General features: G+C 34.4%; 1 protein-coding gene across 4 annotated transcripts in view; it reads left to right on the forward strand.

Annotated features, from left to right (window-relative positions):
* The first annotated feature begins 207 nt into the window (after positions 1 to 207).
* The window catches only part of LOC121733253 (clustered mitochondria protein homolog), a 38799-nt gene continuing 26094 nt past the window's right edge, over positions 208 to 12912 (forward strand). For 2 of the 4 annotated variants that reach the window (XM_042123465.1, XM_042123466.1), the window contains exon 1: positions 208 to 509. In XM_042123465.1, coding sequence (XP_041979399.1) covers positions 389 to 509 — 121 coding nt within the window. In that variant the 5' untranslated portion in view covers positions 208 to 388. The remainder of the gene's footprint in view (positions 510 to 12912) is intronic. The other 2 variants (XM_042123464.1, XM_042123467.1) reach the window with 1 other exon arrangement.

Genomic DNA, 12912 nt, shown 5'->3' on the forward strand with positions numbered 1-12912 from the left:
GCGTGATACTAGAATCATGATAATATTGATGCGTGTAATACCTGCCAATATCGTCAAATGGTATCGTCTCAAGCACGAAGCACTACGCATGTGCGGCCGCAGCATTATAATGATTGGCCTTTGAAACTTTGGACCATAGGCCTAGGCCTTGTGCTGGCAATACAGGCATTATTTCGTTCGTTAGTTTCTGAAGGTTGGCGAAACTGCGAGAGGGAACTTCCTTTCTACTTGGAGTAATTTTATTTCAGTCAAATTAATAAATGGACTTGAGACTTCGTGCCGTGTTTTAGAAAATTGAACTCTATATGTACCACATGTCCTCTTTCAGCTGAGTGCGGAACCGTGCTTGTCGCGGGCAGTCGGTGCCGGATAATTTCCTCGTGTTGTTATGGCTCTCGGTAGTGAAGTGAATGATGATAATAACTCGAAACACACATCTCAAAAAGTGAAAAAATGCGCGATTAACAGCAATGTGAACGACAAATGTGGTAGCGAGAATATTAATAAAGGTAAGGTTCTAAATGTACATGCTCTAAGTTATGTAACATTGTAATGGATCAGACAAAAAATTAAACTGTATTAAAATTAAGTAAAATCCCTTCGTTTAGTCATGTGATTTCTACAAAACATGTGACAATATAAATTCAACTTATAATTTCATTCATACGGAGTCTCATTTGTAACAAACTATTTTCGATCGTCTCAATACTTATTCAATGAAATATCGTAAAATTATGTTTAAAAAGTGTGTAAGGAGCGTACAACGAGCATTTTAGTATATAATATGCTATATTTTTGAATAATTCTTTGTATCTTATTACACAACACTTATCAGATATTACAGTTAAATTTTTCTATAAAGCAGGTTTTCTGTATTCTGTTAATTATATTTTCTATAAATACATATCTAAACGAATATTTTATTTCATGGTTTATCCATTACATAAATCTTTTGTGTAAGAAATGAAGCATGTTTTTTCACTACTTATCAATAAACTTATTTTATGAGTAAACTTAAATATTTTCCATAATATGTACAATTAATATTATACAAATCCCACTAGTACTTGTATAATAAAGTGATTTTGTAATAGTGTAATAAAATAAAATTAATAATCAATACAGTAAACTATCTATAATATTTAAAATGAATGGTACAAAAAATACTAATGCTCTACAGCTAGGGTTGCCAGGCGTCTGGATAAAGCCGGACACAGTCAGGCTTTTTGATTGCGTGTCCGGCCAAAATTAAGAGGAGTCCTGCTTTTGTAGAGCTTTGATTCAATAACTTTTATATGAAAATCCTACTAATTTTAGACGGTTTTACACCTAATAAAACAGGACTTTTTGGATAAATGTCCGGCCAAGGTAGCTGCTTTGTCCGGCTTTTCGGTTTAGCGACCTGAAAACCCTATCTACAGCAATAGCAAAGCACATGCTTAATAAGAAATATTTGTGCATGTATAATGAGTAAATTATCTTGACCTTAATATTAATGTGACTACTGGCTGGTTTATCTCTTTTAGTATTGCCTAGTTGTGTTTAGATAATTTCTTAAATTAACTTTTTGTTCAACTTAAGTTTTGCATAAAATTTTAATGTTGGTTACATAGATTTTTATTTTAATTTGACTAGGGAAAATAAATTTTAGTGTGGTAATAAATTTTTACTTGGGAAATTTAGTGCCACACAAGTTACGGATCTTAGTTTATAATAGAGTACAGATTTACACTTCCACAGGAATATTAATTGGCAAAATTTATATTTCTTAATTTATTACAGTAACTGTATAATTTTTTTTAACAGCTGCTATCATCAATCCAGCAATCTATCATCAATCCAGCAATGGTATAGATGTGTATAGCTAATCAGAAAAACATTTAGGTACAATAATTTGTTTCTAAATATTTTCAAGAGTACTAGGTTTTATCTATGACAGTGCACCAATTAATAGTTTTGGATAAAAAACAGCCAGTATTAGCCAGGAACTTTTGAACCATGAACCAAACTAGCTATTATTTTGTTAAAAAACCATTTAATTTTTTTGTGATACACAAAACAAACAGGCAGATATCTCCAGACTTTTACATATTTTATAATAAAATAAGTATATTCTATTTAATTAAGAATAGAAAAGTATTAGAGTAAGTTGCTAAATCGAGAAGATAATCCGAGACCATTACAGAATTTTCAAAAGCCTGACCATGTTGCATCATCCAAATATAGTATCCTAAATGTTGGTAAAAAAATGTACGTAATATGTTTGAGAGTTGTCACATCTAACATAACCAGATGTGCATCATGTGGCAGGTTACTATCGTGGATGATTGACATGATATTCAACTTGGGAGACATTGAAGCTATTTTTAAACAGCTCATTATAATTAAAATGTGTATTAAAATGATTAAATGTGGGCTTTAACGAATGATTACCTCAAAGATATTTGACTTTAATAACAAGACTAGTTTTACAGCTAAAAGGATGTGCTATGTTTTGTTTTCCTCATTTATTTGAATATGTTAATTAATTTAAAATTTTACTAACAAAACCATGTGACTATTAAAGAAATAGGCAAAACCTCACACCACACTAAAAAATTAAACTAAGTACTTACAATTTTGAAACATTTTCTTTCATTATATAATATAAGTATTATTCATTTAAATAAGTAAATTAAAAAATAAAATTCATGCCATTAGGTAAATACTAAATTAATAATGATGGGATCTTTAAATTTTGATTATGGATACTACTGGTTTTAGTATTAATATGAGTTGCACACATTCCTCATAATAAAAGGAAGTAAGAATATTGATCTAAGCATGACTTTGCAATAAATTCCCCATAAATTATTGCATTTAACTATTAATCAATTAGAAAATAAAAGAAGGCAAGTTTTTTATACTTAAGTACAATTAAGTAGTTATAATAGATATTAGATTTTTTTAAAATTATAATAGAACTGCAGTATAATGTAGAGGGAGTGGATACACAGGATACATCCTTTAAGTAGACCTTTAAGTTCATATTTAAGTTTCATGATATTAAACTAGAGTGTCCTAGCATCTTAAGGTGTTGAATTAAGGCTGTAGAGCAGTGACTTCGTAAGTATAGTTTTGCACAGTGTTCTGTTTTTTTCCCTCGTGGCAAGCAACCGCGACCAACAAAAATTCAAATAAAATGTTACTTTATGAATAATTAGGCAATACTGCCCCGACATGAAGAAAGGGTTTACTTCCACAAATACGGTTTTGAGATAATTGCATTTTAGTAAAAAGTGTATTTCAAACTATTTGGCTAAAATTTTTTAATATCACTTATATTTCCTTCTTTTTGCATATTTATTTTTGTAATAATGCAAATGGAGGGGGTTATTTAATTATTTCAACTTTCCTGTTTCCGGCGTAACTTCTTCTTATCGGGGCAGTACTTTTCGTGGGAGAGCCATGCTTCGGCACGAATGAGCCGGCTCGACCGGAGAAATACCACGGGCTCACAGAAAACCGGCGTGAAACAGTGCTTGCGCTGTGTTTCGCCGAGTGAGTGAGTTTACCGGAGGCCCAATCCCCTACCCTTTTCCCTTCTCTACCCTCTCCTATTCCTTCCCTACCCTCCCCTATTCCCTTCCTTACCCTCCCCTATTACCCTATTCCCTCTTAAAAGGCCGGCGACGCACCTGCAGCTCTTCTGATGCTGCGAGTGTCCATTGGGCGACGGAAGTTGCTTTCCATCAGGTGGTTTCCCGTTTGCTCGTATGCCCCCTTATTTCATAAAAATAAATTATAGGTTTCGTCAGCTAACGACCGCAGCTGCTTTGTAGTGGCATAGAGCAAAAGGAAACTTGTAGCCTAATTCATAATATTATAGCATTTAAATGGAATTTTCGTTGGTCGCGGTCGCTTGCGGCAGGGATCGGAAAGCCCTGATAGCTTTGTTATCATAATCCTCGAAATATAGCTATTGTTATTTAAAAAAAAAATAAGATCCTTTTGCGGAGCACGTAGAACCTCTCGCTACTTGTCTCTTTTCCACCGCACGAAGAAAATGGTTCCCAGCACACAGAATGTCATCGTGGAAAAGAGTAACCAATATTTTCATTTACATGTGAAAGAGACATAGCTTTAGATAATTGGAAGAACTACTCTCAGTCCTACGACTGAGTGTAATAACTTGATTGATGAAAATTAACACCTCCATCGTGGGTATCGAAGACACAATAGATTTTAAATTCTTATGCGGCAGCCGGCTATAGCAATATGCTATGAACTAAAGATAGAACCTAAACAACTGTGTGACTAGTCAAAGTTGATTAAAATGCTGAAAAATGAAATATCCAGTGAGTTATAAGTAGGTATAACTCAATGGATATTTCAGTTTTCAGTATTTTAATCAACTCTATGAAATTTTACTGTTTTTTTATCGAGTTGGTACTTGGTAGAGATATTTATAATGTTTTATTACCGTTAAAACCGTTAAGTAGGAGGAAAAGAAAGTTAATTTATTCACCTCTTTAAAATATTTTTGACAAGTATTAGGACGTACATTCATTACTTAACTTTAATTATTATAAGTACTAAACTTAGTCTTCTCAATGAAAATATTTTTGGAGAATCGTACCAAGTGTATGTTTGCCCCATGAAGGGTTCCGTATTCCGTAGAGTACGAAAAAAGTAATTAGAAATCTGGAGCCAGGAAACTGATTTATATGAAATTTTGTGTGGAGATACTTCGTTTCCAGCGATTTTTATTTCTTCAACGATTCTAGCGCGATGAATAAATTGCTGCGCTACGAATCAATATGTACTTGCTCCTGTACATATAATCGGTAAAAATATTGACTTTCAAAATTCTAATTCCTGCGTTTCTTACGATTCAGCCTGATATGGTGATAGACAGACAAAGTAGGGACAGGCGGCGAAGTGTTTTATTGATAACCAGTAGTCGCTCCTATCCTTTTATCTTTATCAACTGATTGTCCAAACTCCAATCAAATTATCCAATCCAATCGATATCTAAAATCTGAATGATATGAAATAAAAAAATCTTTTCAACTTCAAAAGGAAATAACTGTTTCTCCGACTGCAATACAACCTTGTCAAGTTATTGATTGCAATTTGCAACGGAAGGTTAAAGTTCAAACATAAGCTTGGTTTGCAACCTTCGGTTACTACCACCACTACTAAACCAAAATCTTCCGTATACAACCGCCTTCTTCCGAATCAAATGCAAGTCATAAAACCTAAGCGCTCTATTTCATCATAAGTTATGGGATGGGCTCGAGAGAAAAATTATAACAAGACCATTAATTTTATAAATAAATATATAATTGAAGTTGCAGTCGCTTTGAAATCTGTTGTGGACTTGTGGGTTTGGTAATGTGAGGTTATGTAGTTAGCGCGGTCTACAAAACCGTTGCTTGTCGTGAGACGTTAATTTGATGCTGCTTCATGCTTCTCTTTTTTTAGGTTTTCTTAAAAAAGTGAAGCACGTGTTTTTTAGAGAAATAAGCGGTGTCACGTACTACGTAGACATTTTGAACAAGGCTATATAATTATCACAGTTAAAAAAGTTAGTAACAACTTTTTTATTTGGCATTTTTCTTATTACAATTTTACTAATCATTAGATACTTATGCTGGGCCTATTTCAAGGCCACAATTTCCCCTCTTTCGTCGCATGAAAACTATTCCGTAAAGTACTTATATATACTCTACCTCCCATTGATAGAGCCGCTCTACAAGTCATTATAGGGCGAGGCCGCATCGGTCTCTTAATGAACTAATATTTAATTGGCCGGACTAAAATTGATTAATCAAGAGATAGACACAGTTGCATAGTTGAACGACGATCAAATGCACTATCTATTATTTTTAACAAAAAATTAAAACCGACTTCCAAGGTAAAAACAATAATAACATCCTTATAATATGAACTAAAAAGTATTAAATAATTTTTCCTATCTAATAGTGCCTTTTTCCGTATTCGGCTAAACCTCAACTAGGTATTTCTATACTCAATCTTCATCATTTTGAAGTCGGTACCAGATATAGCTGAATCTTCAGTCTGCCAGAATATTTGAAACTTTTGTAACTGGCACCGACTTCAAAATGATGAAGATTGAGTACAGAAATAGTTGAGTTTTAGCCGAATACGGAAAAAGGCACTATTAGATAGGAAAAATTATTTAGTACTTTTTAGTTCATATTATAAGGATGTTATTATTGTTTTTACCTTGGAAGTCGGTTTTAATTTTTTGTTAAAAATAATAATTTCACTCTTTTTAGTTACCTAGTAATTATCGCGTACTATACGTAGAATAATTAATACACCTGTATATTATTCTACGTATCTTATTACAAGCTCACCGGTGAGCGAGACACAATAGAATGACAATAGATTTCCAAGAATCCACGATCGAAGGATTAATAGGAGTATAATCAGTAAAACCGTTTCGGAGGAGTAAGGTAACTAACATTGTGACACGAGAATTTTAAATAATTTATGAGATAAGAAGATGTACTTATTTATTGTATTAAATATTAATATTATAAGACACTTATTTAAAGGGTCAGTTGTAAATTGCAGTTTTGGTAAGTTAAAAATTATAAATGGCACGTCTAATAACTAGTTTAGCAGTTAAAATTAAACAGTAAAGTAAACAAATATGAGTTGTAAAAAATAATGAAGTGGATCATTGAAAACATTATTAAACAGTAAAATAATTCAATGAGCGGTAAAAATTAATGGATGAGCGGTTACGTGCAGTGGGCAGTTACGAATCGGAATTTAACAGTAAGAAATCTTATTCTAAGCAGCTTTTTAAACAATGAGGTGGTAAAATATAATAAAATCGGCCAAGTGCGAGTCGAACTCGCCCAACCGGAGGGTTCCGTACCGTTATAAAGCGAAAGTAAGACGGTCGCCGGCTGCTGCCGCAGCACGCTCGCTGCGTTCGCTCGGCTCCCTCTGTGTTGTGGTCTATGTTCTAACCTAACCTAACCTACTCTTGGACTTTCTGGATTGTGTTTGTTTTTGTTTTGGCGGGGGGCTGCGCCCCTTGAACCCCCCTTTCGCAGGGGGGTTCGGGGCTTTAGCTTTACCCATAAACTATTTAGTATTTATTACATAAAGTAATATACCTGTAGGACGTAGGTATTAACTTTATGATTTCTTATTGGTAGGCTGTTGTTTCTGATATCTATGTTGGTAGGTGAGTTATTTAATAACGTGTATAACAATCGAAAGAATCGAAAATTTAACTTAATCTCTTATAAACCTCCTCTTATAAAAATACGTATGAGCAAGCGATAGCGCGATCTAGGCGACTCTTGGCACCAACTGTTATGAGTTTTTGGAACTAACTTAATTTGAACAAATTTACGCATTTTCACCCCCTTACAACCCCTTTTTCCAGTTAAAAAGTAGCCTATGTTCTTTCTCAGGCTCTAGACTATCTGTGTACAAAATTTCATTACAATCGGTTCAGTAGTTTTGGCGCTGTTGTTTCTGATGTCTATGTTGGTAGGTAGTTATTAATTAACTAGATGTCCCGCGCGGCTTCGCCCGCGTAAATTAGGAATTTTACAGAAACCGTACATTTTCCCATAAAAAATATTTCCCCCGTTTTTCCCACATTTTCCTGAGTTTCTTCGGTCGTATTAGTCTTAGCGTGATAATATAATAATAGCCTATAGTCTTACTCGATAAATGATCTATCTAACACTGAGATAAGTTTTTAAATCGGACCTGTAGTTCCTGAGATTGACGCATTCAAGCAAACATACTCTTATGGTTTATAATATTAGGTAGAGTATAGATTTTTTTAATTATCGCTTGACAGACTCGAGTCTCGATCTAAAAGACTATGAAATGGTATAATATAGTAGTGATGATGATGATGATGATGATGAATGTAATTTGCATAGTAGCATATGCTTTCTGTTCTTAAAACAACGCTGAAACTCCCAAACTTTTATCTATAAAGAATCAGGAGTTCCCTCAGCACCTTCAACCACGGTATACCAGGTATATCTCGGTGCAAAATCTTACTTGTTGGTAGCATATGCTTAGAATACTTCTCACGAAACCGAAGTCACCACATGTTTCCCTATAAGTTTTGAGGAGTTCCCTCGATTACTTATGGATCCTTCATCAGATCACACACTTTTGTGAATATAATACCAAATTGTGATGATACCCTATATACCAAAAGAAAAATTTTGAAAAATCGGTTAACTAACGGCGGAGTAATCGTTGAATATAAGAAAACGAACATAACACCCCCCCCCATTTTGAAAGTAGGTTAAAATTGTAGCCTATGTGTTATTCTGATGTATAAGAATTAAATAATTAATGTTACTTGTATCTCTCAATTAAATAATTACTAGCTATTTGACCGAGCTTTGCTCGGTATTCGATGAAAATGACATTTTCTAAAAATGATTCCTAGCTAGATCGATTTATCACCCCCGAAACCCCCTATATACTAAATTTCATGAAAATCGTTGGAGCCGATTCCGAGATTCCAATTATATATATATATACAAGAATTGCTCGTTTAAAGATATAAGATACACTTTCCTTGCACTTATTCCACTTTATTTTAAGATATTTATTACAAAATTGTTAAATACACGACCGGTTTCGAAAAAATACACACCCGATGATGAAATACACACCAAATGTGTGCCTTACGCTCTGGAGTTAAGGCTGAATTTGTTATGTTCAATTTTGGTGACATTGGAGACCCTGACGTGGCAATGATGATGATGATGATGAATGTAATTTGCATAGTAGCATATGCTTTCAGTTCTTAAAACAGCGCCTAAACCCCCAAACTTGTATTTATAAGGAATCCGGAGTTCTCTTAGTATCTTCGGAACCATAATATACCTCGGTGCAAAATCTTGCGTTTTGGTAGCATATGCTTAGGATGCTTCTTATAAAACCAAAATCACCATATGTTTCCATATAAATTTAGAGGAGTTCCCTCGATTACTCATGGATCCCATCATCAGGTCACCACTTTTGTGAACATGGTACCAAATTGGAGTGAAACCTAATACAACAAAACAAAAATTTCGAAAATCGGTTCACAAACGGCGGAGTAATCGTTGAACATACACAAATAAAAAATAAAAAAATCCACAGCCGAACATATAACCTCCTCCTTTTTGGAAGTCGGTTAAAAATAAACAAACGCTGTGACGTCACAGGTTTCTTGTCCGATAGAGGACGGTGGGTTAGTATTTGGTACGATAATATGTCTGTCGACTTGTTACCTTCTTATCATAATTTAAGAATTAAGGTTAAGAGAAGTCCACACCGCCCTTTTTTCCATACAAAAGTTGTCCCCTGTTTCCTCCCTGGATAATGCTAGTAGAGTTATAATTTTTTCCTGAATATCTACGGCCACTAATACAATGTCCCTATGTTTTCTTTTTTTTCATAATTTAATTATTAAATAATATAGAACGTTCAAAAACCCAAAAAAATGGCCAGATTTTCCGCTGTGTTCAAACATCCAGAAAACAGATTTGGCTAGATTATACAAAAAAAAGAACATAGGAACACAGCTCAAGCCTTTCTTTAACCTTTAATGAAAAAAGTACTTAAATCGGTGAAGTTTTGGAGAAGGAATCAGGCGACAACGAAACGTTGATTTTCTGCAGTTGTCTCTATCGCGTTCTGCGGTATAGACTTCAGGTAAGGGAGACAGTTATAGATATTACATAATTACACTTACTTTTTTTTCATTTCTTTAGCCTCTGGACTCTGGTGTATCCTCTTAAGCGCTACGGTCCACTGGTGGCAGGCTAACAAACAAAATTAGCCGTAACCCTAAAATTGACTCTAGCTAACGTTTAGACGTCATATCAAAAACGAATAATATCGATTCTCCTAACAATATTGATATTAATATTTACAATTAAACTGTGAAAACCTGGAACCGTTGCTCTACCTTGTAAAGTGTCTGCTGCAAGTTGCAACCCATTGACCCTTCAGAGTATTAAAGTGCGCCATTGGCATTAACGCTGCTTCAATATGCCCGGATCTCGCAATGAAAATAATTAACTGACAAATTATACTGAAATACATACTACTAGAAGTACTAGTACTACTAGAATAAAAGTATTCTATTTTACTCTAATTAAATGTCACAAAATTAAATAACAAAAGAACCTCTCGCCATACAAACAAACGAGAAATGTTGAGTTTTGCGCTACAAATGCTATTATTTTGTATTATTGTTGTAACCTTGTACGTATTTGGCCAATTATAGCGCATACATACTGATCATAATAATATACCATCATACCATGTACTCGTCCCATCATACTAACGGACAACATACATAATATTATTATGTAAACGAATTACTTATATTATCTGTTTAATATTAATGACATGGATACTATTATATATGTATTGTACATGCTCTGCACAACTTGCTTTTGGAGCTTTGTCATCACTATATTAAAAATAATAGTTTTATTTTATTGAACTTTGTTATACCAAAATTTTGAGAAGACTCTTTATTCAAACGTTGTGTGTAAGCGACGCACACATATGCATCAAACTACTCTACCTGGCGTTATCTTGTGCGTGATTTGGCGACTGGCCGTAGCTTATTTAGATTTGTAACACATGAATAAATAATCGGTCAAGTGCGAGTCGGACTCGCGCACGAAGGGTTCCGTACCATTATAGAGCAAAATTAGGCTAAAAATTGTGTTTTTTGTATGGGAGATTTTGTATTAAATCTAGAATATTCGGGACAACTTGCATACCTAAATTCGTATTCAGTATCTCCTTGCAAGATATTCGGGAAACTTTACATTTACCTACAATAAACTAAAATGACGTGTGGGAAAATCTTGAAAGAAATAATGATTTTATAAAATTTAAATTTTAGTTATTAATTTACGAACATTAATTTTAATAAACGAAATAATTTATAATTTTAATAAACGAAATTAATTATGTTTTATAGTTGCCTCATGGTTAATTACGAAGGGGTATGATTTTAAGGTAGAAACTAGGTTTTATTTATTAGCACAAAATTCATAATTGCAATTAATATAACAATTTACAGCTTTGGGGCTTGTTTTTTACTAAAATCCGAGTTTTAAATAAAAAAATTAAACATATTAATTGTAATGCGTTTGGGCGGTCATTGACTCGCGCGACCAGTGTATCCAAAATACCACCATAGTCACAAGCAGTATTTCCGGACCTATACGACCTGCAAACCTTTAAGAGCTCTCCTGACTAAAAATCAAACATCGTCCTTCTCTCTTCACACTCACGCCCGTCTTTCATATGCCAGGTGAAAAAGGACGGCGCGGAATCATCGCCGAGTTAGTTTTACTTGAATAAAAGACGAACTATAATGATTATGAAAAAAGTGTTTTGAGCAAATTTAGGTTTTATCAATACCTTTTTAGATATTAAAAATTTTTAAAGAAAAGACAGCAAACTTCGAAGATCCAAGCAAAAATGTGTCTAAAACAAGGTTTTTTGTAAAAAAGAAACTATCGAGCATTTTTTGAGTAATCGATTTTTCGTCTTGAGCATTTAATCTTTATGAACTGAAGTTACTTGTGTCAAAAAATCAGTTTTCTAGACTTTACAGATTTTGAGATCTAGGTTAAAGTATGTAGTCAAGTTAGGGTCATATGGGCTCTTAAGAAGAGAGCGTATTCCCTCATAAAAGGCCGGCAACGCACCTGCAGCTCTTCTGATGTTGCGAGTGTCCATGGGCGACAGTAGTTGCTTACCATCAGGTGACCGGTTTGCTCGTTTGCCCCCTTATTTAATAAAAAAAAAAAATCTGTACCATGGACTCTTTACACCCGTTTATAAATCGAAACTTAAAACCACTTGCACCAATAGCCCAGGCTATTCCTTTATATAAAATACTAGATGACACCCGTTGCGCTAAAATTGTTTTATCACGCGAGAACTAGGGTTGCTGAGGATTCCTCTTCCGCTTCCTCATAATGAGGAAGTTCCGCAATATTTTGGGTTCCACAACCGTTACCGCATCCTCATAAATAAAAATAAAAAAATCCTCTTCCGCTATCGCTTCCTCAAAATTTAAGAGGAATTTATGAGGAATTTCACTGCGCAGGCGCGTCGCGTATCCAATTATGGCAACGCACACGCCAGAGCCAGAGAATTCACTCATCTTTTTTTGTGTGCGTGTGTTGTGTATGTTACTGAACTCCTCCTTAATTGCTGGACCGATTTTGATGATTCTTTATTGTGTGTGTTTTGAGAATGGCTTAGATTCATAGTTTGGTCCACTGGAAAATGCCCTTTTAATTAATTTTAGTGTAATGTATGTACCTAGTTATGAACAGACAGGACAAAGACTTTTGGGTTGGGTCCGCTAGTATTTATATTTTCCTATCATCCTCTTCCTCATCCGCTTTCTCTTCCGCTTCCTCATCCGCATCCTCTTCCTCAAAAAATATCCTCTTCCTCATCCGCATCCTCTAAATTTACGCGTAAAAATTCCTCTTCCTCCTCCTCTTCCTCAGACCTAATCACTTCCTCAACAACCCTAGCGGGAACCGTACATTTTTCCGGGATGAAAAGTATCCTATGTCCTTTTGCGGAACTCAATAGAATTATAAACTCGTTTCAGCGGTTTAAGCGTAGAAGACAGACAGATACACTTTTAGATTTATAATATTTTTAATTTCTATGCAATTTTGTTACTAGTCTTGTGGTACCAAAGCTGTTAGTTGTAACTTGTAACGTTTTGGGAACGCGTGATGTCGGCAAGTGGTGACGGTGTAGGGCTTCGCTAGTATAAGAATAGACGATTGTCTCTAAGGCTATTTCCATTCTTCAAGTGGAAAATTAACTCTTTTGAACTCTGGGTTTCCTTCGTTTGGATATTAA

Source organism: Aricia agestis, chromosome 13 (assembly GCF_905147365.1).
Source record: "Aricia agestis chromosome 13, ilAriAges1.1, whole genome shotgun sequence".
Classification (NCBI taxonomy): Eukaryota; Metazoa; Arthropoda; class Insecta; order Lepidoptera; family Lycaenidae; genus Aricia; species Aricia agestis.